Source organism: Heptranchias perlo, chromosome 8, assembly GCF_035084215.1.
Source record: "Heptranchias perlo isolate sHepPer1 chromosome 8, sHepPer1.hap1, whole genome shotgun sequence".
Classification (NCBI taxonomy): domain Eukaryota; kingdom Metazoa; phylum Chordata; class Chondrichthyes; order Hexanchiformes; family Hexanchidae; genus Heptranchias; species Heptranchias perlo.
The window spans coordinates 64,234,465-64,261,963 of NC_090332.1; the positions used below are offsets into that span (position 1 = coordinate 64,234,465).

Genomic DNA, 27,499 nt, shown 5'->3' on the forward strand with positions numbered 1-27,499 from the left:
CTCCCCCCACCTGTCAAATGGACCTTTGCAGCTGCAGCAGGCTGATGGCTGCAACACGTCCATTTAAACTGGGAGTATTTCCCCCAGTACGGGAAACAGTCTCAGTCAGTTGCAAAATCCGATCCCTGCTAAAATATCAGGTCAATCAGGTCTGTAAACAACCTGAAGTACCTGTTCAATTACTTTAAGTGGCACCCCGCTGGCTTTAATTGCCGGCGGGAGTCCCACATGCAGGGGCTGTGCACGCATGTGAGCGCGTCAGTGGGAAACCCGGAAGTGCGCGGGTTGGAGCCGGGCTCCCGACCCACCCCGGGAATCCCCGATTTTCACAGTCCCCCCGCCACCAACGCACCCGATCGCGGGTGCAAAAATCGAGCCCATAATATAGATTTCTGCTTAATGTGACTTTTCTGAATTTTTTTTTTACTCAGCGAGTTGTTATGATCTGGAATGCATTGCTTGAAAGGGTGGTGGAAGCAGATTCAATAGTAACTTTCAAAAGGGAATTGGTTATGTACTTGAAAAGGAAAAATTTGCAGGGCTATGGGGAAAGAGCAGAGGAGTTTGACTAATTGGATAGCTCTTTCATAGAGCTGGCACAGGCACGATGGGCCGAATGGATGACCGCTTTCTGTGCCGTATCACTCTATGATTTTTTAAAATTTGTTCATGGGATGTGGGCGTCGCTGGCAAGGCCAGCATTTATTGCCCATCCCTAATTGCCCTTGAGAAGGTGGTGGTGAGCCGCCTTCTTGAACCGCTGCAATCCGTGTGGTGAAGGTTCTCCCACAGTGCTGTTGGGCAGGGAGTTCTAGGATTTTGACCCAGCGACGATGAAGGAACGGCGATATATTTCCAAGTCGGATGGTGTGTGACTTGGAAGGGAACGTGCAGGTGGTGTTGTTCCCATGTGCCTACTGCTCTTGTCCTTCTAGGTGGTAGAGGCCGCGGGTTTGGGAGGTTCTGTCGAAGAAGCCTTGGCGAGTTACTGCAGTGCATCCTGTGGATGGTACACACTGCAGCCAAAGTGCGCCGGTGGTGAAGGGAGTGAATGTTTAGGGTGGTGGATGGGGTGCCAATCAAGCGGGCTGCTTTGTCCTGGATGGTGTAGAGCTTCTTGAGTGTTGTTGGAGCTGCACTCATCCAGGCAAGTGGAGAGTATTCCATCACACTCCTGACTTGCGCCTTGTAGATGGTGGAAAGGCTTTGGGGAGTCAGGAGGTGAATTACTCGCCGCAGAATACCCAGCCTCTGACCTGCTCTTGTAGCCACAGTATTCATGTGGCTGGTCCAGTTAAGTTTCTGGTCAATGGTGACCCCCAGGATGTTGATGGTAGGGGATTTGTCGATGGTAATGCCCTTGAATGTCAAGTGGAGGTGGTTCGATTCTCTCTTGTTGGAGATGGTCATTGCCTGGCACTTGTCTGGCGCGAATGTTACTTGCCACTTATGTGCCCAAGCCTGGATGTTGTCCAGGTCTTGCTGCACGCGGGCACAGACTGCTTCATTTTCTGAGGGGTTGCAAATAGAACTGAACACTGCAATCATCAGCGAACATCCCCATTTCTGACCTTATGATGGAGGGAAGGTCATTGATGAAGCAGTGGAAGATGTTTGGGCTTCTGCGTTTAGCATGCATGTAGTCCTGTGTTGTAGCTTCACCAGGTTGGCAACTCATTTTTAGGTATGCCTGTTGCTGCTCCTGGCATGCTTTTCTACACTCCTCATTGAACCAGGTTTGATCCCCTGACTTGTTGGTAATGGTAGAGTGAGGAATATGCCAGGCCATGAGGTTACAGATTGTGCTGGAATACAATTCTGCTGCTGCTGATGGCCCACAGCGCCTCATGGATGCCCAGTTTTGAACTGCTAGATCTGTTCTGAATCTATCCCATTTAGCTCGGTGGTAATGCCACACAACATGTTGGATGTTGTCCTCAGTGTGAAGACGGGGCTTTGTCTCCAAAAGGACTGTGCGGTGGTTAGTCCTACCAATACTGTCATGGACAGATGCATCTGCAACAGGTGGATTGGTGAGGACGAGGTCAAGTAGGTTTTTCCCTCGTGTTGTTTCGCTCACCACCTGCCGCAGGCCCAGTCTGACAGCTATATCCTTCAGGACTTGGCCAGTTTGGTCAGTAGTTGTGCTACCAAGCTATTTTTGGTGATGGACATTGAAGTCCCCCGCCCAGAGTACATTTTGTGCCCTTGCTACCCTCAGTACTTCCTCTATGTGGTGCTCAACATGGAGGAGGACTGATTCATCAGCTGAGGGAGGGCGGTAGGTGGTAATCAGCAGGAGGTTTCCTTTTCCATGTTTGACCTGATGCCATGAGATTTCATGGGGTCCAGAGTCAATGTTGAGGACTCCCAGGGCCACTCCCTCCTGACTGTATATCACTGTACCGCCACCTCTGGTGGGTCTGTCCTGCCGGTGGGACAGGACATACCCAGGGATGGTGATGGAAGAGTCTGGGATGTTGGCTGAAAGGTATGATTCTGTGAGTATGGCTGTGTCAGGCTGTTGCTTGACTAGTCTGTGGGACAGCTCTCCCAATTTTGACACAAGTCCCCAGATGTTCGTGAGGAGGACTTTGCAGGGTCGACTGGGCTTGGTTTGTCTTTGTCGTGTCCGGTGCCTAGTGGTCCGATGCCGGGTGGTCCGTCCGGTTTTATTCTTATTGTGACTTTCTGTAGCGAGATTGTACAACTGAGTGGCTTGCTAGGCCACTTCGGAGGGCGATTAAGAATCAACCACATTGTTGTGGGTCTGGAGTCACATATCGGCCAGACCGGGTAAGGACGGCTGGTTTCCTTCCCTAAAGGACATTAGATTCTACGATTCATTTGGTTGAAATTTTTTAGCAGTAAAGAAAGGCATTATCGAGGTTTTCCTATCTAGGCTCTGTGGTAAGAAAATAATTTGTAATAATTAGGTAATTTGTTTTATTTTGTATTTGCAGATGGTGTTGCAGTAGAAAATAGCAGGGAGGAGAAAGGTAACTTTGAACCTGCTTTGTCGCCGGGTGCTGGGAAAACCCCAGGAAAAAGCCAACCATCCTCAACCATTAGAAGGATATTTGACTTGACAGCCAAGCACAGGGCAAAACGGTCAACCTTCTTCCCAAATGGAGTTAAAGTTTGCACTACGGAGTCAATGAGGCAGATCTCGGCCAGTCACCTCGCATATTATAAGTTAAAGGGTAAGAAATACAATCCGATGTTTAACCACAGTATAGAAAATTAGTTTGAAGTTGGATTACTTATGTGTAAAGAAAATCTTTATATGGCGACAAAAAACAGTTACAAGCTCTGTGGCCTATTTCACTTTACAATTCAGTAGCACTGATGACTGGCACCAACTTAATTAACAAACTCTTGCAGGCAGAGAAAGAAGAGATAGAGAGTACCAAAAATTTAACTTCTTCTATCTCCATCTGCTCTCTGGATTGACCATTGATGCCAAGCTTCCAATCAAAATTATCAGCTTGAATGAGAAAGCTCACCCCTCAGTGGTGCAGGAGTTATGGCAACTACATTGCCTGTTTAGTCAGGTCTCCTACTGTGCTCAATGAATGAAACCAATCCAATATTATAGGTTCACCATTGCATTGCTGAATTCACAGGCATTCTGGTAGACACATTATATTTGGATTAGGATGCAGCAACCACTAGAGAGCCAAACAAGGTACTTTGAAAGGTGTGACATTCCAAGGGCACAGGGTGCCATCAAGTGCCCTCATGTGGCCATTCAAGTACCTCTGAAATATCCCATTGTGTTCATCAACAGAAAATGATACCACTCCATGAACATCCAAATATCCACTAGAAAGGAATTTTGTATTTTAATGCATTGTTTCCAGAGGGCACCGTTGTTGTAAGAGAATTATTGATTCCTCACGACCTTTCTGGGTCACAACAGGGTAAACATTTGGCTCCCTGGAGATAAGAACTACCTGCGTGAAACTGGCTGGTGACTCAATGTAACTTCATACTCCTCAGCAAAAAAATGACGAGGCATATTCAAGAGGCAGGAACACTGTCAAGCAGACAGTTGGCTAGCTTGAAGGATATTTCTGATATTTCTACCACACTCGCAATATGCCCTGGAGAGAATTGGCAGTGTGGGAGAAATGAGGAGCAGTTGCTTTGTACCGGTGCACAATGGGGGATAGAGGTCAAAACACTGCCCAAGCCAGTTTGTTCTGCAAGGGAACAAATTGACCAATTCATCAATTTGTGCTGCATTTTATTGCCAACCCCCACATGCTCACAGTCATGAAGCACCTCAGTAAGGCATGTGGTTTTTCTGAGCCTCTAATCTGCAACAACCAACCCCTGCTCAGCCTGTGTTTCCCTCCACCAAATTGTTGAAATCATCTGAAGTTTTCATATCTGAGCTGTTAACTGCTTCATGTTGTGCTGTGGAGTGCAGTACTAGGTCTCGATGTTGTGAAGGACTGATTTGCTGCTCCTGGAGTTCATACCTGTGGCTAGATGAGATGGCATATCTGTGGAGAGACTAGAGAAGCTGAGGTTGTTCTCCTTAGAGCAGAGAAGGTTAAGGGAAGATTTAATAGAGGTGTTCAAATTTATGAGGGTTTTGGTAGAGCAGATAGGGAGAAATTATTTTGACTGGCAGGAGGGTTGGTAACCAGAGGACACAGATTTAAGATAATTGGCAAAAGAACCAGGGTGGAGATGAGGAGAATTTTTATTACACAGTGCGTTGTTATGATCTGGAATGCACTGCTTGAAAGGGTGGTGGAAGCAGACTCAATAGTAACTTTCAAAAAGTAATTGGTTATATACCTGAAAAGGAAAAAGTTTGCAGGACTAATTGGAAAATTCTTTCAAAGAGCCAGCACAGACACGATAGGCCAAATGGCCTCCTTCTGTGTTTTATGATTCCATGATAATTATGCATGTTGTTGCTGCACACACAGTACATGCCTTTCTTCACAACACAGCACAATCTCTGCTTTCGACCTTCTCAAACTCATCCACAATTAAGATCTATGGGTAGAACTGTACAAATCAACAGGGGCTGCTTGGCTCCTCTCTCTTGGATGTCATACAAACCTTCTCTGTCTATAACCTTTACTATAGTCTACTTACATTGGGTGTGGGGTTTCTGTTTCTGAATATCTCTGACTCTCTCAAGGCATCTTTGTTTCTACAAGGAGAACAACAAGGATGAATGGATATTATGTAATGAGTATTTTCAGCTGCACCATAACTTATCTGTCGTTTCATTGAGTTTAGTGTACCTTGGAGACTGAAGTTGTAATAGCTATCAGAGTGCAGTAACATTGTCAGTTGTATGTGTGTACGATGATAGTCAATCAATCTTTTGCTACATCTTCCTACAATTTCCTTTTTTTGACATGCTCTAATACTTCTCAACAATATTCGTTATTTCTCCTGTTGATTCCAGAAAGTTACTGGATCAATTCAGCTCAGTTATGCTGCTTGTAAAGCTACTCAAGCAACCAGGTCTGACACTTGCCCAGGTACCAATATATGGCAACCTCAGGTTATCACATTCATCCTCAGTGGTCACCCTTGCATTTTTCTTCAGGTCTTACCCCATCTCCTGGCTACCCTTCTGAGGGTGACTGGTGAATGACACCATGTTCATCATCCACATGATCCTCTTCTATGTCTGTTGTACCCTCTGCAGGTTAGTGGGTTGGCCCTCACCCTGAGAAAGCACTTCACTCCATCTACAATCAGCTGCTGGGTTTCTTCTGTTAAGAGGACTCTGCTTGTTCTGTGCTCTCGTAGGAACATAGGAATTGCTAGATGAAGAAGACCAAGGTCCACCCAGTTCACCTTCTACCATCCCGGGAGTCCAATCATACAATAATGTAGTTGTAGGCTAATCATAGCAACCAATCTCTATCAATTAGTCTACGACAGACCCAGACATGACATGAGGAAAACCCCAGTGGTGGAGAGCTTTGGGGACCATATTTCCAAAGTCACCTGTTCCTCCCAAACATGCTAACTTATCACATCATGTCTCAAATTACTCATATACTGTATCCCAAAATGTTATTTTCTGTAAGAAATCTACCTAATTTGTATTTGAATGAATCAATACTTTCTGTTTCCACCAACTCCATGGGAGCTGGTTCCATAGATTGACCACTCGCTCACTGAAATAATGGCCTTGAAATTGACCCCTCCACAATGTGCAGGAGAGGATCGGAAAGGGGGTTAAAAAATGAAATCCGTGTAACACGACCAAAACAGGCTACGCATACGCCTGCTGCCATTTTTACACCGGTGGATATCGGGGCGTCCGAGTGTTTCGCTGTGGAGAGGCAGGATGCTTATTAATATATTTAAATCAGGCTCCTACAGTGCAATCGGGAGCCTGATTTGAAATTAACTGGTGCGGCTAATGAAACTCAGCAGTGAAGCTGCTGATTCCACAAGGTAAGTGATTCTTTCAGGACTCCTTGTGGGCCAGTAGGAGCAGGAGTACCCTCCCCGGCCCCTCAAGGAAGTCTTTGAGCCCCCCCGCCCCGATCTCCAGCCTCCCCCCCAACCCCCAGCCATCCTGATTGCTGACCATCCCCCCTCCCGATTGCCGATCTCCCCCCTTCTCAGTTGCTGACCTCCACCCCTCCCAATTGCCGACTTCCCCGCTCCCGGTTACTGACCTCCCCCCCCCCTCCCGATTGCCAACCCCCCTCCCTCCCGATTGCCAACCTCCCCCCCTCCCAATTGCCAACCTCCCCCCTCCCGATTGCCGATCTTCCCCCCCCTCCCGATTGCTGACCTCCCCCCCCCCTCCCGATTGCTGACCTTCCCCCCCCTCCCGATTGCTGACCTTCCCCCCCCTCCCGATTGCTGACCTTCCCCCCCCTCCCGATTGCTGACCTTCCCCCCCCTCCCGATTGCTGACCTTCCCCCCCCTCCCGATTGCTGACCTTCCCCCCCCCCTCCCGATTGCTGACCTTCCCCCCCCTCCCGATTGCTGTCCTTCCCCCCCCCTCCCGATTGCTGACCTTCCCCCCCCCCTCCCGATTGCTGACCTTCCCCCCCTCCCGATTGCTGACCTTCCCCCCCCCTCCCGATTGCTGACCTTCCCCCCCCCTCCCGATTGCTGACCTTCCCCCCCCCTCCCGATTGCTGACCTTCCCCCCCCTCCCGATTGCTGACCTTCCCCCCCCTCCCGATTGCTGACCTTCCCCCCCCTCCCGATTGCTGACCTTCCCCCCCCTCCCGATTGCTGACCTTCCCCCCCCCTCCCGATTGCTGACCTTCCCCCCCCCTCCCGATTGCTGACCTTCCCCCCCCTTCCGATTGCTGACCTTCCCCCCCCCTCCCGATTGCTGACCTTCCCCCCCCCTCCCGATTGCTGACCTTCCCCCCCCTCCCGATTGCTGACCTTCCCCCCCCTCCCGATTGCTGACCTTCCCCCCCCCTCCCGATTGCCGACCTCCCCCCCCCTCCCGATTGCCGACCTCCCCCACTCCCGGTTACCGACCTCCCCCCCCTCCTGATTGCTGGGACCGTTCCTAAGGGTCCTCAGCTGCGGCCTCCAGCTGCTTGTGTTCCCTCCCGCCTGCTGGCCAGGCTATCCATTCGGCCGGCTGCCAGGCGGGAGACTGAGCTACAATATGTTAATGAGGCCCTGCTGTTAAGATCGGCAGGGCCTCCGCGTCCTCGGCCTCGCCGGATTCTTCGACCATTTTCAGCCACCCCCGCACCCTCCCCGCCTCCCCATTAATATCGGGGCCAATGTTTCTGCACATTAGTTCCTCCATTTCATACACAATAACACATTCCACAGTGTGATTCACTTACTGTTCACCATTTATAGTGATTGAGTGCCAGTTTAATTAGTTATCTCCATTATTACAGAGTTGTTGAACATTAGTTCTGAAAGCTCAGAATGAACTTGTGTATTCCTGAGAGTGTGCTTAAAAAAGAGAAAAATTAACTATCATTTAATGCACTCTATCCACTGAATAATTTCACTCTCTAAGTATATTGAGGAATGCATAATAATTCTCTTTTCAAGAGTTAAACTGTGGAGAACTTGGCAAATTATGAAATTTATTAAAAGGACCCCTCTCACTTTATAAAAAGGATAAACCCGAGTGCCAAAATCTTAACTTCTGTCTCTCTATTCTATTTGACCATTGTAACTGAATTATGTCAGGTTAGTCAGATCCTCCACTCTCTAGATGCCAAGTTAGCCTCTGGTCCTGTTAATGGCCCTTCCAACATCCTCAAGATATCTGCCTCTGAACTTACCCTGTCCTATGCCCACTCTTCAATCTTATTCTAAATGTCTTTCTTTCTAGGAGACTTGCTCTTGTTCACCCTATTACTAAGAAAGCTGATCCCTCTTATCCTTCTAACTATAACTTAGGTGTCAGCCTTGGCTCAGTGATAACACTCCTGGCTTTGAGTCAGAAAGTCATGGGTTCATGCCCCACTCCAGAGATTTGCAATACATAATCTAGGCTGACACTCCAGTGCAGTACTGAGGGAGTGCTGCGTTGTCAGAGATGCCGTCCTTCAGATGAGACGTTAAACTGAGGCCCCATCTGTCCTCTCAGGTGAATGTAGAAGATCCCATGGCATTGTTGGAGGAGCAGAGAGGTTTTCTGGCCAATATTTATCACTCAACCAACATCGCTAAAACAGATTGTCTGGTCATTTATCTTACTACAGTTTATGTGCAGATTGGATGCTGTGGTTTGCTACCTTACAACAGTGACCACAATTCAGAATCATTTCATTGGCTGTGAAGTGCTTTGGAATGCCCATAAGAGTAGCCAAGAGATCTCTGGAAAATAAGATGGTGCGTAATTGTGGCAGTATAGCAAAAGCATTTTTAGCCATGTCAGAAGACCAGTAAGGACTATATAGGGCCACTAAAGGATACTGTAGGGCAGATTCAAACTGATTCTCAGGATATGGCAGAGCTGCTAAATGACTATTTCGCAGCAAACTATACTCATAAAGATGATGCTTATGTTCCAGATGGGGGTGTTCTAAATTGAATATCATTATTATTAAAATAAATAGTAATGTTATCTTGGATAGATTAGGAAAACTCAAAATTGATAGGTCTCCTGCTCTGGACAATATTCATCCAAGGACAATTAAAGAGATGGGACAGGTGCTCTGTGAGCCCCTTATCCATATCTTCAATAGTTCAATAGAGTCAGGGATAGTTCCCTTAGACTGGAAGCTAGCTCATGTAGTTCCTATTTTCAAAAAAGGGGATAAATCAGAGCCAGGAAACTACAGGCCTATCAGCCTGACATCCATTATTGGGAAGATGCTAGAAGGGATTGTAAGAGATGCTCTTTATGATCATTGGGAAAGGGGAGGGGCCATTACAAATTCACAACATGGCTTCCGAGAAAATAGGTCGTGCCTAACAAACAACAGAGTGGCAGATTTAAACAGGGAGAGAGCGGGCAGCAGCAGAACCTATCGGGAGACCCAGAGCGGCAGATTTAAACAGGGAGAGAGCGGGCAGCAGCAGAACCTATCGGGAGACCCAGAGCGGCAGATTTAAACAGGGGGAGCGCGGGCAGCAGCAGAGCCTATCGGGAGACCCAGAGCAGCAGATTTAAACAGGGAGAGAGCGGGCAGCAGCAGAACCTATCGGGAGACCCAGAGCGGCAGATTTAAACAGGGAGAGAGCGGGCAGCAGCAGAACCTATCGGGAGACCCAGAGCGGCAGATTTAAACAGGGGGAGCGCGGGCAGCAGCAGAGCCTATCGGGAGACCCAGAGCAGCAGATTTAAACAGGGAGAGAGCGGGCAGCAGCAGAGCCTATCGGGAGACCCAGAGCGGCAGATTTAAACAGGGAGAGAGCTGGCAGCAGCAGGGCCTGTCGGGAGACCCAGAGCGGCAGATTTAAACAGGGAGAGAGCGGGCAGCAGCAGAGCCTGTCGGGAGACCTAGAGCAGCAGATTTAAACAGGGAGAGCGCGGGCAGCAGCAGAGCCTATAGGGAGACCCAGAGCGGCAGATTTAAACAGGGAGAGAGCGGGCAGCAGCAGAGCCTGTCGGGAGACCCAGAGCAGCAGATTTAAACAGGGAGAGAGAGCGGGCAGCAGCAGAGCCTATAGGGAGACCCAGAGCAGCAGATTTAAACAGGGAGAGAGAGCGGGCAGCAGCAGAGCCTATCGGGAGACCTAGAGCGGCAGATATCAGACAAACAGAGGGGAAAACTCAAAAAGTGACATCATAGTCAGCACAGAGTGAGGAGCAGCGGAGCCAAGGAACTAGAGCTAAGTGTTTAATTTATCATTTATCTTAAGTATTAAGAGGATAATATCCTTTTGGTAAACAAACAGACATAAGAGACTAAATAGCCTAAATAAATCTAAGGGGATAAAATAAACTAAGTAGAGGAAACCAATCTTAAAGGGATCCAATTTGCATTGAATAAATATTTGCTATACATAAATAATAAATAATCAGAGTAATTAATTACTAATTATTTTCAAATCAAACTAATTGATCAGCTAATTAATAGTAGACAGCAAGTGATTCTATTAGTTCTAGAAATAAATTACTGCTAACTAATAAATAAATAAAGATTAGAGATAGCAGCACAGGCAGTGTGTCAGGCCTGTGATATGTGGGAATTTGTGGACAGTGAGACTGTCCCGGATTACCACATCTGCAGAAAATGTCTCTGCCTTGAGTCACTCTAGCTCAGAGTCCTTGAACTGGAGTGCGAATTAGAGACACTCCGGCATATATGGGAGGGAGAGGGATTTCTGGATAGTTTTCTCCAGAGTACAGTCACACTTCAGAGGAAAGCACAGGTACAGGAAGGGGAGAGTGTTACTGTTAGTTAGCAGGGTAGTGGGAACCAAGGGGAGGTGGAGAAGGAGGGCCCGCAGACAATGGTCCTGTCCATCAGGAATAATATACCTGTGAGGATAAGGATGCAGGCTGCAGGGTGGACAGTCAGAATGCTAACCATGGCATCGTGGAGCAGGAGGCAGTCCAAGGGGGTAGGAGCAGAATAGAAAGGATGTAGTCTTAGGGGATTCAATAATTAGGGGGATAGAAGCGTCCTCTGCAGTTGCGACCGAGAGTCCAAGAGGGTGTGTTGCCTACCTGGTGCAAGGGTAAAGGATATCTCGGAGCAACTGGAGAGGGACTTGGAAAGGGAAGGGGAAGATCTAGTTGTTGTGGTCCATGTCGGGACCAATGACATCGGGAAGAAAAGGCAGGAGGTCCTGCTAAGGGACTATCAGAAGTTAGGAACTAAATTAAAAACAAGACCTAATGTGTGGTAATCTCGGGATTACTACCAGAGCCACGTACTAATTGGCATAGGGATAGACAGATCAGGAAGGTGAATGTGTGGCTGCAAGACTGGTGTGAGAAGAAGGGATTCCATTTCATGGGACACTGGCACCAGTACTGGGACAGGAAGGAGCTGTACCACAGGGACAGGCTCCACCTGAACCGGAATGGGACCAGTGTCCTAGCGGAAAGGATAAAGAGGGCTGTCGCTAGCACTTGAAACTAGTAAGGTGGGGTGGGGGGGGAAATAACACAAGCCTGAGGATAAAAGAAATAGGAGATGAGGGTAAAGATCAGACCAAGGTAAAGAATAAGGGTAACATAAACGGTCAGGGAATAGATACAGTTATAGAACATAAGTATAAAATGACTGTTAAAAATAAGAGTGAAAATAAACAATTAATAAAAACAAATTAAATTGCCTGTACAGCAATGTGCACAATATCCAAAACAAAAAGGGGGAACTGGAGGCAATAGTTTGTAGTGAAGAGCCAGATATGGTAGGGATAACTGAAATATGGCTGAATAAAGAACAGACTGGCAGCTAAATATTGCAGGATATAACGTATTCAGAAAGGATAGGGAAGGAAGAAGGGGGTGGGGTAGCTGTACTAATTAGAGATAACATAATGGCAATAGAAAAAAGGGACATTAAGATTAATTAACATTAAGATAGAAACAGAATCCCTATGGATTGAGATAAAGGATAAGAAAGGATCGATCACATTAATAGGTATATTCTACAGATCACCTAATAGTGGAAGGGAAGTGGGGCAAGAAATATGCAAGCAAATCTATGAAATGAGTAAAAGACATAGAATAATAATAATGGGAGATTTCAACTACCCCCAAATAAACTGGCAAGAAGGGGTAGGTAAAGGGGAAAAGGGAATAGAGTTTTTATAGTGTGTTCAGGACTCCTTTCTTACCCAGTATGTGAGAAGCCCAACAAGAGAGGAATCACTACTGGATCTAGTAATGGGAAATGAACTATAATAGCAGATAAGACAAGCAAGGGTAGGGGAATATCTAGGCAATAGCGATCATAACATAACACAGTTTAAAATAATGATTGAGAAAGACATAAGTAAGACAAAGACCAAAGTAATAGATTGGAAAAAAGCTAATTTTGAGGGGATGAGAATGGAACCAGAGAAGGTAAACTGGAAAAAAAAATTGACAGTCAAAGAGACAAAACAGCAGTGGGAAATATTTAAAGCGGCGATGAATAGAGTTCACGAGAAATATATTCCTCTAAAAAATAAAAACAATCTAGCCAATAATTCAACACCATGGATGAATAAAGAGATAAGGGTAAAATTGAAAATAAAAAAGGCACACACTAAGTACATGGACAATAAAGGAGAGGATGACAAAAGGGACGACAAAGAAGAGATCAAAAAAGATATGAAGACATTTAAGATAGAAAGGGGGAGATAATTGATAAACTAATCAAACTTAGAGGATGGATTTGAACAGCGAATATTAAAACAAGTTAAGGAAGAGATAGCAGAGACATTATTACATATATATAAAAATTAATTAGAAAAGAGAATAGTGCCAGAGGACTGGCGGACAGCTAATATGATTCCTATATTTAAAAAGGAAGATAGAACAAGTCCAGGGAACCATAGACCAGTTCACTTAACATTATTGGGTAGGAAAGATGATGGACTCCTTATTCAAAGATGTAATAGAAAAACTCCTAGAAAACGCAAATATTATAAAGAGTGGTCAGCACGAACTCGATGAAACTCGATGTAAATTTGTTAGTGTTTTTTAAGGAAGTCACTAGGGTAGTGGATGAGGGAAATCCAGTAGACATCATCTACCTGGACTTTCAGAAAGCCTTTGATAAGATACCTCACACTAGGGTACTTCACAAGATAGAATCTGATAAATACCAGTAGAAATTTGAAATGCTGGATTAGGAATTGGCTCCAATCCCACAGACAAAAAGTTGTAGTTAATGGATTTGGTTCAGCCTGGAGACATGTTACTAATGGTATCCCCCAGGGATCGGTCCGAGGCCCGCTACTCTTCACTGTCTTTATTAATGATCTGGATAGTGATGTTGGGAGTATGGTAAATAAGTTCGCAGATGACACCAAAATCTGTGCAAGGGTTAACATGATGGAGGAATGCAATCAAATCCAAAAAGATTTAGATGTGCTAGGGGAGTGGGCCACACAATAGCAAATGGCGTTTAATGTAGATAAACGAAGTGTAATGCATGTTGGTAGGGCCAACACAGAATACACATATCATTTGTAGGGAACAACACTGAAAGAGGTTGAGAGAGAAAAAGATCTAGGTGTTATTGTGCACAGATCACTGAAGATTCATGACCAATGTAGAGACTGTAGCTAAAGCTAATAGGGGATTGGGTTATATTAATAGAACCATTCAGTATAAATCAAAAGATACCATTTTGTCACTATACAGGTAGTTGGTTAGACCCCATCTAGAGTACCGAGCCCAGTTTTGGTCCCCCCCACATGGTGGGTGATATAGTGGCCTTAGAAAAGGTCCACAGGAGAGCTACAAGAATGATTCTTAGCTTAAAGAACCTCAGCTATTCATAGGCTCAAGGACCTTAGTCTACTTACTTTAGAGCAGTGTAGACTTAGAGGTGACCTGATAGAGGTCTATAAAATAATTAAAAGGGTGAATAGTGTCCCTATTGATAGATTATTCCAGTTTAACAGAATGAGGAGGACCACAGATCATGAGTTTAAACCATGTAAGAGTAGGAATAGACTGGATGTTGGGCAGTTCTTCTTTTCCCAGAGAGTAGTGAGCCTCTGGAATACGATGCCGGCTGGTGTGGTGGGTGCTGACTCTCTGTATGCCTTCAAGAGGGAGCTGGACTGGTTCTTGACTGGGGCAGAGATCACATCATACGAAGGTAATTGTCTTTATAAATAACATTTCATCCATTTGATCTCCTGGACTAGTTTCAATCGCCTGAGGGGGTCGAAGTGGAATTTTCCAGGGAATTTTTTCCCTTATTGGCCATGGGTTTTTTCTGTTCTTTTGCCTCTCCCAGGAGATTACATGGCTTTGGGATGGATGAAAGATGGGGGGGAGGGAAGAAGTGTTTAGTCATGATGATCTGGCCATGGTGTGGGGCAGGCTTGATGGACCAGCTGGTCTTTTCTTGCCCGTTAATTTCATACATTCGTATGTTTGTCCTGAGATGTTGAGAAGTGCTATAAAAATGCAAGTTCATTCTCTTTACTGCCCTTATTCCTGTATTTTCTAAAGTTATAGAGCCTGTTGTTAACTTTCAAATAAGCCATCGTCTTAAAAGTCCAACATAATCATGATTATCAGTGATTATCAGGACTGCAGCGGTTCAAGAAGGCGGCTCACCACCACCTTCTCGAGGGCAATTAGGGATGGGCAATAAATGCTGGCCTCGCCAGCGACGCCCACATCCCGTGAACGAATTTTAAAAAAGTAAGCCTTTTGGCACAGCTCTGGAACTCTGTGCTTGAACACCTTGGCTAATCACCCGTGATTACTTTCGCTATCTGCAAAGCTTTTGGCAGGATCTGACATTGCACACTTCTAAATAAGTTACCGACATTTGGCCTTCCATCAAACTCGTGTCCATGACTATTTAATTTCCTCTTAAATCACACAATCAGTGCTATTGTTTAGGTTCATCCCCTAAATCTTTTTTTCATTAACTCAGGTGTTCCCCAGAACTCTTTGTTTTTCTCTCCCACTCCTCTCCCTCTCCTCTCTCTCTCCTTCTCTTCCTCTCTTTTCTCTAACTCTCTCATGTTCTTTTCTCTCTCTCTCTCTCTCTCCCTCTCTTTTCTCTCTCTTCCTCTCCTCTCTCCTCTCGCTCTCTTTCTCGCTCTCTCACCTCTCTCTCTTTCTCCTCTCCTCCTCTCATCAAGTTACATTGAGTCTATAGCACAGAAACAGGCCATTTGGCCCAACTGGTCTATGCCGGCGTTAATGCTCCACACAAGCCTCCTCCCTCCCTACTTCATCTAACCCCTATCAGCATACCCTTCTATTCCTTTCTCCCACATGTGCTTATCTACCTTCCCCTTAAATGCATCTATACTATTTGCCTCAATTACATCTTACGGTAGCGCTTTCCACATTCTTACCACTCTTTTTGGGTAAAGAAGTTTCTCCTGAATTCCCTATTGGATTTATTAGCGACTATTTTATATTTATGACCTCTAGTTTTGGACTCCCCCACAAGTGGAAACATCTTCTCTACGTCTACTTCATCAAACTCTTTCATTATCTTAAAGACCTCTATCAGGTCACCCCTCAGCCTTCTCTTTTCTAGAGAAAAGAGCCGCAGCCTGTTCAGCCTTTCCTGATATGTATATCGTCTCAGTTCTGGTATCATCCTTGTGAATCTTTTTTGCACCTTCTCCAATGCCTCTATATCCTTTTTATAATATGGAGACCAAAACTGTGCACAGTACTCCAAATATGGTCTAACCAATGTTCTATATAAGTTTAACATAACTTCTCTGCTTTTCAATTCTATCCCTCTGGAAATGAACCTCAGTGCTTGGTTTGCCTTTTTTATGGCCTTATTAAGCTGCGTCGCTACTTTTAGTGATTTGTGTATCTGTTCCCCTAGATCCCTTTGCTCCTTTACCCAATTTAGACTTATTATCGAATCAGAATGTGGCATCCTTATTCTTCCTACCAAAATGCACCACCTCACACTTATCTATATTGAAATTAATTTGCCAATTGCACACCATTCTGCAAGTTATTAAAGTCTACTTGCATTTTGACGCATTCTTCCTTTGTATTAACTATACGCCCAACTTAGTGTTGTCCACAAATTTTGAAATTGTACTTCCGATTCCCATGTCCGAATTGTTAATGTAAATTGTGAACAACAGTGGTCCCAGCACGGATCTCTGTGGAACACCACTTCCCACATTTTGCCAGTCTGAATAGCAACCTTTAACCCTACTCTCTGTTTTCTGTTTTATAGCCAGCTTGCTATCCATTCTGCTACCTGTTCCCTGACTCTACAAGCTCTGACCTTAGTCATGAGTCTACAATGTGGTTTCTTATCAAAGGACTTTGAAAATTCCTTGTCTACTCTTTCTGTTACTTCTTCAAAGAATTCAATAAGATGACTTCCCCTTCTGAAATCTGTGCTGACTATTCTTTATTATATTTTCATTTTCTATATGTTTTTCGATTACATCTTTGAGTAAATCCATTATCTTTCCTACCATCGACTTTAAGTTTACTGGTCTATAGTTCGCTACAATTCTTCTATCTCCCCTTTTAAATATAGGAATAATATTAGTTGTCCACCACACCTCTGGAACTATTCCCTTTTCTAATGAATTTTTATATAGATGTAATAGTACCTCTGCTATCTCTTCTCTAACTTCTTTAAATATGCGCGGATGTAATCCATCCGGACCAGGGGTTTTATTCCTCTCTAAGTTTGATTAGTTTATCAATCATCTCCCCCTTTCTATCTTAAATGTCTTTATATCTTTTTTGATCTCTTCTTCCAATGTCCTGCCCACCTTGTTAGTCTCTCTGGTAAATACTGAGGCAAAGTAACTATTCAATATTTCTGCCATTTCGCTGTCATTACCTGTGAGTTTATAGAGTCATAGAGTCATAGAGTTATACAGCACGGATAGAGGCCCTTCAGCCCATCGTGTCCGCGCCGGCCATCAGCCCTGTCTACTCTAATCCCATATTCCAGCATTTGGTCCGTAGCCTTGTATGCTATGGCATTTCAAGTGCTCATCCAAATGCTTCTTGAATGTTGTGAGGGTTCCTGCCTCCACAACCCTTTCAGGCAGTGAGTTCCAGACTCCAACCACCCTCTGGGTGAAAAAGTTCTTTCTCAAATCCCCTCTAAACCTCCCGCCTTTTACCTTGAATCTATGTCCCCTTGTTATAGAACCCTCAACAAAGGGAAAAAGCTCCTCAGTATCCATCCTATCTGTGCCCCTCATAATTTTGTACACCTCAATCATGTCCCCCCTCAGCCTCCTCTGCTCCAAGGAAAACAAACCCAATCTTCCCAGTCTCTCTTCATAGCTGAAGCGCTCCAGCCCTGGTAACATCCTGGTGAATCTCCTCTGCACCCTCTCCAAAGCGATCACATCCTTCCTGTAGTGTGGCGACCAGAACTGCACACAGTACTCCAGCTGTGGCCTAACCAGTGTTTTATACAGCTCCATCATAACCTCCTTGCTCTTATATTCTATGCCTCGGCTAATAAAGGCAAGTATCCCATATGCCTTCTTTACCACCTTATCTACCTGTTCCGCCGCCTTCAGGGATCTGTGAACTTGCACACCAAGATCCCTCTGACCCTCTGTCTTGCCTAGGGTCCTCCCATTCATTGTGTATTCCCTTGCCTTGTTAGTCCCTCCAAAGTGCATCACCTCGCACTTTTCCGGGTTAAATTCCATTTGCCACTGTTCCGCCCATCTGACCAACCCATCTATATCGTCCTGCAGACTGAGGCTATCCTCCTCGCTATTTACCACCCTACCAATTTTTGTATCATCAGCGAACTTACTGATCATACCTTTTACATTCATATCCAAGTCATTAATGTAGACCACAAACAGCAAGGGACCCAGCACCGATCCCTGTGGTACCCCACTGGCCACAGGCTTCCAGTCACAAAAACAACCTTCGACCATCACCCTCTGCCTTCTGCCACTAAGCCAGTTTTGTATCCAAAGTGCCAAGGCACCCTGGATTCCATGGGCTCGTACCTTCTTGACCAGTCTCCTGTGGGGGACTTTATCAAAGGCCTTACTGAAATCCATGTATACCACATCCACTGCGTTACCCTCATCCACACGCCTAGTCACCCCCTCAAAAAATTCAATCAAATTAGTCAGACATGATCTTCCCTTGACAAAGCCATGTTGACTATCCCTGATTAATCTTTGCTTCTCCAAGTGGAGACTAATTTTGTCCTTCAGAATTTTTTCCAATAATTTTCCTACCACTGATGTTAGGCTCACTGGCCTGTAGTTCCCCGGTTTTTCCCTACTCCCCTTCTTGAATAATGGTATTACATTAGCGGTTCTCCAGTCCTCTGGCACATCCCCTGTGGCCAGAGAGGTTCTGAATATATGTGTCAGAGCCCCCGCAATCTCCTCCTTTGCCTCACACAGTAGCCTGGGATACATTTCGTCCAGGCCTGGGGATTTATCCATTTTTAGGCCTGCTAAAACCGCCAATACCTCCTCCCGCTTGATGTTAATATGTTCGAGTATATCACAGTCCCCCTGCCGTATTTCTATGTCTACATCGTCCTTCTCCATAGTGAAAACAGATGCAAAAAATTCATTTAGAACCCCTCCTACATCTGCCGGCTCCACACACAGATTGCCATTTTTGTCCCTAATGGGCCCTATTTTTTCCCTAGTCATCCTCTTACCCTTAATATACTTATAAAACATCTTAGGATTTTCCATCTCTTGGTGGCTCTATCCTTATCCTGATTTTTCTTTTGTTATTTATGTGTCTGTAGAATACTTTAATATTTCTTTTTATATTCCTCAATAATTTAATTTCATGGTTCTCCTTTCCTTTCGTAATTGTTTTCTTGACGTCTTTCCTAACCTCTTCGTATTCCCTTTCTGTCATTCTTTCCTTTATTGTCCGTGTACTTAGCATATGCTTTCTTCTTTAGTTTCAATTTTTCCCTTATCTCTTTATTCATCCATGGTGTGTCATTTGATGGTTCGCCAGCAGGAGTCTGACCCTTTGCCAGTTGTTCTTTCTTGTTTTTTAGAGGAATATATTTCTCCTGAACTCTATTGATCACCATTTCAAATATTTCCCACTGCTGTTCTATCTCCTTGTCAGTCAAAATTTTTTTTCCAGATTACATTCTCTGGTTCCACTCAAAATTTGATTTTTTCCAATATCTCTCTCTCTTCTCTCTCTCTCTCTCCCGCACACTCTCTTGCTTCTTCACATCACTGACTTCCGCCACTCATCATCATAACCAGCTCGTCATTTCCTATATGGTGAGAAGGAAAGAGGCAAAGCATCACAACTCCGACAGGTGGACAAGGATAGACAGAGCTGGAGAGAAAATCTGATACTCTCAAACTGCTTATTTGAGCCTCTGCATAAACATATTCAAAAGCAGTATCTGTTTGACCAGTGAAGATCCCTGATAACACGGTCTCCAAACAAAAGCAGGGATGTAATGATGGAACTGTATAAAACGCTGGTAAGGCCACAGCTGGAGTATTGTGCGCAGTTTCTGGTCACCACATTACAGGAAGGACGTAATTGCTCTGGAGAGAGTGCAGAGAAGATTTACAAGAATGTTGCCAGGGCTTAAAAATTGCAGCTACAAGAGGAGATTGGATAGGCTGGGGTTGTTCTCCTTGGAGCAGAGGAGGCTGAGGGGAGACTTGATTGAGATGTACAAAATTATGAGGGGCCCCGATAGAGTAGACAGGAAGTACCTGTTTCCCCTAGCGGAGAGTTCAAGAACTAGAGGACATAGATTTAAGCTGATTGGTGGAAAGATTGGAGGGGACATGAGGAAAAACATTTTGGGTGTATGGAATTCGCTGCCTGAATTGGTGGTGGAGGCAGGTGGTAGAACCTGGACCTGCACCTAAAGTGCTGTAAGCTGCAGGGCTACGGACCGGGTGCTGGAAGGTGGGATTAGAACGGGCACCTGGTTGTTCTTCGAGCCAGCACGTACACGATGGGCCGAATGGCCCCCTTCTGTGCTGTATCTTTTCTATGGTTCTATGGTTCTATGGTTCTAACTTTTCCAGACTCAAATCCATGGAGGATCAATTGGTTCGCGCCTGTTTTCAGGCATGAACAGGGCACCACCCATGCTGCACGTGCTAGGAGGGGCCGGCCCGAGGACCACCTGAAATTGATTCCTCACCTCAGGGCAGACCAAGCTCCAAACACAGTTGTGGATATAGAACAGGGTGTGCGAGTAATAACTGTTACTGATGATTCAAGTGGGCAACAACACTTCACCTTCCATATCTCTCTCTCAACAGAACCTTATGGATTTTGCCTTATGGGTGGTGCCTTATGGACCAATGAGGTCACCTCCATTGTTGAGATTTTCATACGTGTTCAATACAGCTCCCCTAATGTTTCATGGCAGTGCTATCAGTTGCTTTTTCACTATAAAATTATGCAAAGTTAAATTCACTGCTCTGAAGTTCTTTCAATTAAATAATTCATCTGTATGTGATTTGTTAATTTCAAAGGCCACTTACTCCTCACTCAATATTCTAGAGCCACCTGATTATGTAAGTTGTAACCGCATGAATATGCACTAAATTTATTATTTTCTTCATTTTCTTTCAAACATTTGAAATCATTCAGCAATCTCTTGTACTTATCATCATGGTTTTCTCCCCTCCCCCCCCCCCCCACCCCAACATAAATCCACTCTCTTCTAAAAGCAGTGATTCATGGTGTGGCACATCTCCACAAGTGCCAGTGGCCTCCAGTACTTTATCCCAACAGACCATTCTCCATGAGGGCCATCGTAATTAAGCCCTATCCTGCACTCAGCTAATTTCTACACACAAGACGTATACGTCAGTATACTATGGAGGCAAAAGCTCGTGCAATGTACTGACAAACTGGGAAGGCAGGTAGACAGATGGAGCCTCTGAAAGGCTGATTAAGTTAGGCTGCTATCTGAATGATTGGGTTGGTAAATACACCACTCTGTGTGGTACTGAACCGTACTGACCGGAAAGGTCCCAGGTTTGATCCCTAGCATTGCTGGGAACTGAACATAATTGCTGTTCTGTATGTTCACCTTATGCTGCCTGGACTCACCAAGTGTTTGCTCCGTCCCTCTTCAGAGAGATCGAAGAAATACACATGCGAAAGACACGAATAATCTGCATTCATGTCACAAGAGGGTACTATTCTTACACCCCAGGGTCACGCTAACATACAAGTAGATAAAGAGCAGAGTGATACAACTTTTTTTTAATTGGGTGTTACAGGCAAGGCCGGCATTTATTGCCCATCCCTAGTTGCCCTTGAGAAGGTGGTGGTGAGCTGCCTTCTTGAACCGCTGCAGTCCGTGTGCTGAAGGTGCTTCCACAATGCTGTTTGGTAGGGAGTTCCAGGATTTTGACCCAGTGATAATGAAGGCAATATATGTCCAAGTCAGGATGGCATGTGACTTGGAAGGGAACTTGGAGGTGATGGTGCTCCCATGCACCTGCTGCCCTTGTCCTTCTAGGAGGTGCAGGTTTGAGAGAAACCCACACAAAAGGAAGCCGCTCAGGCCACTTTCACCACTGAACCCAGGCAGGTGCCTAGGTCAGACACGATTTAACACAAATGTTTTTACAAAGAAAATAACCAAAAAGTTGATAAACGTTAGCAATCAAATGGTTAAATCTATCCAAAGACTTAACAGTTCCATCCAGGGCAGAGAGCAGAATGAAACCATTGTAGCAGTACTGTAAGTTACCTATTTTCCAATCCACTGGTCTCCTCATTCCCATACATTGGTAAGAACAAATAGCACTAAGGAATTTCAAAAACTCCAAACCCTTCACTTAATGCAGAGACAAGGAGCCCCCATGTCATTAGAAACAAATGCAAATTCAGACGTGAAATGAAGATTCCAAGTTCAGCTCACTGAACCACAAATGAGGCTTGCTCATTTGAAGACGATTAAAAATAGAAACTTCAAAGTGAGACAACTGATGCCCTGGCCAATATTTATCCCTCAACCAACATTACTAAAAGAAATTATTGTCTGGTCATTATCTCATTGCTGTTTGTGGGATCTTGCAGTGCACAAAATGGCTGCCAAGTTTCCTCCATTACAAAAATCACAACACTTCAAAAGTACTTCATTGATTGTAAAGTACTTTGGGACGTCCTCAGTTCTTGAAAGGCGCTATATAAATGCAAGTTTTTTCTTTCTTTGATATCTAAAAATTGAGGAAAATAAGTTTGAGGTGGGGTACAAGTTCGAGAGTCAGACAGCTTTGTGTAAATACCACAGGCCTTGTGAGATGAGATAAAATCAAAATCCAACATGTGGACCATGAGAAAAAGTCAAACTGAGAAAGCAGTTGCAAGCAAAAAACTGGACTGGAATTATTTGATGGCACAAACTATGGCTACTGTGTTATTCACATTTTAAAACACCCTTGTGCAAAAGGGTATCGTGGTTTTTTTTGAGATGGCCATGGCAATATAAATCATTGGATCTTAGTGTTAATTTAAAATGTTTATTTTATGTCATCCCATCATTATTCACTCCATTATTTTATTAATAACATAGTAAGATCTGATCGTTGCTGGCCAGTTGCTTTCTTGCAGGATTAGGCGTTATCTAGTCACTATTACTTAGGCACTTACTGCCAATGTTTAAGGAGCCTTTATAGCAACGTTAAGTCCTCCGCCGAAGAAAGGGACAAGTCTTCAAACAAGTCAACCAGTTTCTTGGCGCACTAAAGTGAAAGAAACACGACCTATAATTAATACCAAAGGACAAATGAAAGCAGTAATCGATGTGTATTCACAATAATTATTCATCTATACAATTGTAGTCATACATCTGAGCTTTAAACAAAGCAGTTATGAACCTTTGGGCAGAGAAGGCTAAGAAGGGATAGCATGTACACAGCATTTTCCTGTCTTACTGTTAAGCAGGGAGCAGCCACAGGCAGGAAATCTGCTGAGCATCTGAACTGAACATTAGTCACAATAACGGATGTGATTGCAGTAGCTCCCTATGAATAAGGAGGCTAAACACTGCCTTAAGTACCTCACAATGTGGTCGTCAGTAGAGGATGAAGAACTATTAGAGGCAAAACATGGTCGTCTTCCTGGAAATTCCTTAAAAATCAGTGATATTAATTTATAAATATTAGTAAATGGGTCCTAGTGTTTCTTAGAGAAAACCTTCGAGACTTCATCATAGAATTGCATTTTTATTGTTAATTACTCACTCTTTAAGGGACTATGGAACAGAAAAGTGCCAGTAGGACTGTCTATATCAATGGGGTCACCAAGACTGTAACTGCTCCCGTCCCCTTCCTTGTGCGTGAATCAACTGATACTTAGGGGGAAATTTTAACCCCTAGGAACGGCTGGGGACGGATGGAAGGTTAAAATAATAACTTTTTGGAGCGGGACCACGTCTGGGTCTAACCCAGGCAGGTTTGTCTGTGGGTGGTAAGCAGACAGCAGGAAGTCCCGCCCCTACCTAAAGCCGGTGGGCTGATACTTAAAGGAGCCATGTACCCCATTGTGATAGTAGAGATACTTAATATTTTGTGTTTTACAAAAGTAAAATGAATTTAACCTTACCTGTTTGGGTTCCCCATTGTTTCCGATTCACATCAGGTGAATCAGGAGAGCAGACGGGAAGGGCCGGATCCATGAGGTGAGTGCCTTTATTGCACTGCTTGTGGGCCAGGAGGAGCAGGAGTGCTTCATCCAGGCCCAACAAGCTCACCTGGCCCCCAGGACCCCCGCGATCAGCCCCCTCCCCCCCACCCCAGACCCTCCTCCAATGCTGGACCCCCGCCAAAAGTGAACCCCCCCCCACCGCCCCAATCGGCGATCGGCGGGGGGGTGAGGTGAGAAGTCGGCGATCGGGGTGGGGGGTGGGGTGAGAAGTCGCCGATCGGTGGGGGTTGAGAGTTGGCGATCGGGGGGGGGGTTGAGGTGAGAAGTCGGCGATCGGGGTGGGGGGTGAGGTGAGAAGTCGCCGATCGGTGGGGGTTGAGAGTTGGCGATCGGGGGGGGGGTTGAGGTGAGAAGTCGGCGATCGGGGTGGGGGGTGAGGTGAGAAGTCGCCGATTGGTGGGGGTTGAGAGTCGGCGATCGGGGGGGGGTTGAGGTGAGAAGTCGGTGATCGGAGGGGGGGTGAGTTGAGAAGCTGGCGATCGGGGTGGGAGGGCGTTGAGGTGAGAAGTCGGCGATCGGGGGGGGGTCTGAAGTGAGTAGTCGGCAATCGGGGGCTGAGAGTCGGTGATCGGAGGGGGGTGAGAAGTCGGCAAACGGGGGGTGGTCTGAGGTGAGAAGTTGGGGATTGGGGGGGGGTCTGAGGTGAGAAGTCGGCGATCGGGGGGGGTCTGAGGTGAGAAGTCGGCAATCGGGGGGAGGGTCTGAGGTGAGAAGTTGGCGATTGGGGGGGGTCTGAGGTGAGAAGTCGGCGATCGGGGGGGGTCTGAGGTGAGAAGTCGGCGATCGGGGGGGGTCTGAGGTGAGAAGTTGGTGATCGGGGGGGGTCTGAGGTGAGAAGTCGGCGATCGGGGGGGGTCTGAGGTGAGAAGTCGGCGATCGGGGGGGGTCTGAGGTGAGAAGTCGGCAATCGGGGGGAGGGTCTGAGGTGAGAAGTTGGCGATTGGGGGGGTCTGAGGTGAGAAGTCGGCGATCGGGGGGGGTCTGAGGTGAGAAGTCGGCGATCGGGGGGGGGGTCTGAGGTGAGAAGTTGGTGATCGGGGGGTGAGGTGAGAAGTTGGCGATCGGGGGGCGATGTGAGAAGTTGGCGATGGGGGGGGTCTGAGGTGAGAAGTCGGCGATCGGGGGGCGGGTCTGAGGTGAGAAGTCAAGTCGGCGATCAGTGGGGTGAGGTGAGAACTTGGCGATCGGAGGGGGGGGGTCTGAGGTGAGAAGTTGGCGATCAGGGGGGTGAGGTGAGAAGTTGGCGATCGGGGGGGTTGAGGTGAGAAGTCGGCGATCGGGGGGCGGGTCTGAGGTGAGAAGTCAAGTCGGCGATCAGTGGGGTGAGGTGAGAAGTTGGCGATCGGAGGGGGGGGGGTCTGAGGTGAGAAGTTGGCGATCAGGGGGGTGAGGTGAGAAGTTGGCGATCGGGGGGGGTTGAGGTGAGAAGTCGGCGATCGGGGGGGAGTGAGAGCTGGCAATCGGGGAGGGATGAGGCGAGAAGTCGGCGATCAGGGAGGGGGGTGAGGTGAGAAGTCGGCGATCAGGGTGAGGGTGATGTGAGAAGTCGGCGATCGGGGGGGTCTGAGGTGAGAAGTCGGGGATCGAGGTGGGGCATGAGGTGAGAAGTCGCCGATCGAGGTGGGGCATGAGGTGAGAAGTCGGGGATCGAGGTGGGGCATGAGGTGAGAAGTCGGGGATCGAGGTGGGGCATGAGGTGAGAAGTCGCCGATCGAGGTGGGGCATGAGGTGAGAAGTCGGGGATCGGGGGGGTGAGATGAGAAGTCGCCGATCGAGGGGGAGTCTGAGGTGAGAAGTTGGTGATCGGGGGGGGTCTGAGGTGAGAAGTTGGCGATCAGGGGGGTGAGATGAGAAGTTGGCGATCGGGGTGGAGTGAGGTGAGAAGTTGGTGATCGGGGGGGGTCTGAGGTGAGAAGTTGGTGATCGGGGGGGGGGTCTGAGGTGAGAAGTTGGTGATCGGGGGGGGTCTGAGGTGAGAAGTTGGCGATCGGGGGGGTCTGAGGTGAGAAGTTGGTGATCGGGGGGGAGTCTGAGGTGAGAAGTTGGCGATCGGGGGGGTCTGAGGTGAGAAGTTGGCGATCGGGGGGGGAGTCTGAGGTGAGAAGTTGGCGATCGGGGGGGTCTGAGGTGAGAAGTTGGCGATCGGGGGGGAGTCTGAGGTGAGAAGTTGGCGATCGGGGGGGTCTGAGGTGAGAAGTTGGCGATCGGGGTGGAGTGAGGTGAGAAGTTGGTGATCGGGGGGGGTCTGAGGTGAGAAGTTGGTGATCGGGGGGGGGGTCTGAGGTGAGAAGTTGGTGATCGGGGGGGGGGTCTGAGGTGAGAAGTCGGCGATCGGGGGGGGTCTGAGGTGAGAAGTTGGCGATCGGGGGGGTCTGAGGTGAGAAGTTGGCGATCGGGGGGGACTCTGAGGTGAGAAGTTGGCGATCGGGGGGGTCTGAGGTGAGAAGTTGGCGATCGGGGGGGGAGTCTGAGGTGAGAAGTTGGCGATCGGGGGGGTCTGAGGTGAGAAGTTGGCGATCGGGGGGGAGTCTGAGGTGAGAAGTTGGCGATCGGGGGGGTCTGAGGTGAGAAGTTGGCGATCGGGGGGGGAGTCTGAGGTGAGAAGTTGGCGATCGGTGGGGAGTCTGAGGTGAGAAGTTGGCGATCGGGGGGGGTCTGAGGTGAGAAGCTGGCGATCGGGGGGGAGTCTGAGGTGAGAAGTTGGCGATCGGGGGGGAGTCTGAGGTGAGAAGTCGCCGATCGAGGGGGAGTCTGAGGTGAGAAGTCGCCGATCGAGGGGGAGTCTGAGGTGAGAAGTTGGTGATCGGGGGGGGAGTCTGAGGTGAGAAGTTGGCGATCGGGGGGGAGTCTGAGGTGAGAAGTTGGCGATCGGGGGGGAGTCTGAGGTGAGAAGTTGGCGATCGGGGGGGTCTGAGGTGAGAAGTTGGTGATCGGGGGGGGGTCTGAGGTGAGAAGTTGGCGATCGGGGGGGAGTCTGAGGTGAGAAGTTGGCGATCGGGGGGGAGTCTGAGGTGAGAAGTTGGCGATCGGTGGGTGATGTGAGAAGTTGGTGATCGGGGGGGTCTGAGGTGAGAAGTTGGCGATCGGGGGGGGTCTGAGGTGAGAAGTCGCCGATCGAGGTGGGGCATGAGGTGAGAAGTCACCGATCGAGGTGGGGCATGAGGTGAGAAGTCGGCGAACAGGGATCTCGGACATGGGGTGGGGGGGGTGTCGACTGATCGCGGGGGACTGATGGCGGCTGGTAAGCTTATTGGGCCTGGAGGAAACACTCCTGCTCCTTCTACCCCACAAGCAGTGCAATAAAAGCACTTACCTGAATGAACCGGCCCTTCTTGCCTTCTATTACCTGCCGAGAATCATGACCCCCGGGAAAGCCATCCTGCAGACATTCATTAAATTTAAAGTTAATTCTCATTTAGTTAAAAAATTGCTACTTAACATCTCTTAACGACGTTAATTATCACGTTAAATACCCGCCCGCCAGCACTAATTGGGTATGTGGCCTCATCCAGCGTGATCCCCACATACGTCCAAACGTCCCCACGTTAAACCCGGAAACGACGCATTGGAGCCGGGTTGTGGTCGCAATTTAAAAACCTGCAATTTTGACCTCCCACCTGCCCCAACCCACCCGTTCTTGGGAGTTACAATTCCCCCTCCCCCTCCATTACTGTAAATGAGCCTGATGTAGCCAACAACCACAACTTGCATTTAACGTAGGAAAACATCCCAAGGTGCTGCACATTAGATAA

The 27,499-nt window shown here is 47.0% G+C and overlaps 1 protein-coding gene across 1 annotated transcript in view; it reads left to right on the forward strand.

The window, feature by feature from the left end:
* The window catches only part of LOC137324833 (interphotoreceptor matrix proteoglycan 1), a 150,296-nt gene that overhangs the window by 37,596 nt on the left and 85,201 nt on the right, over positions 1–27,499 (forward strand). The window contains exon 2 of the mRNA XM_067989561.1: positions 2,964–3,203. Within this exon, the coding sequence (XP_067845662.1) occupies positions 2,964–3,203 (240 nt within the window). The remainder of the gene's footprint in view (positions 1–2,963; positions 3,204–27,499) is intronic.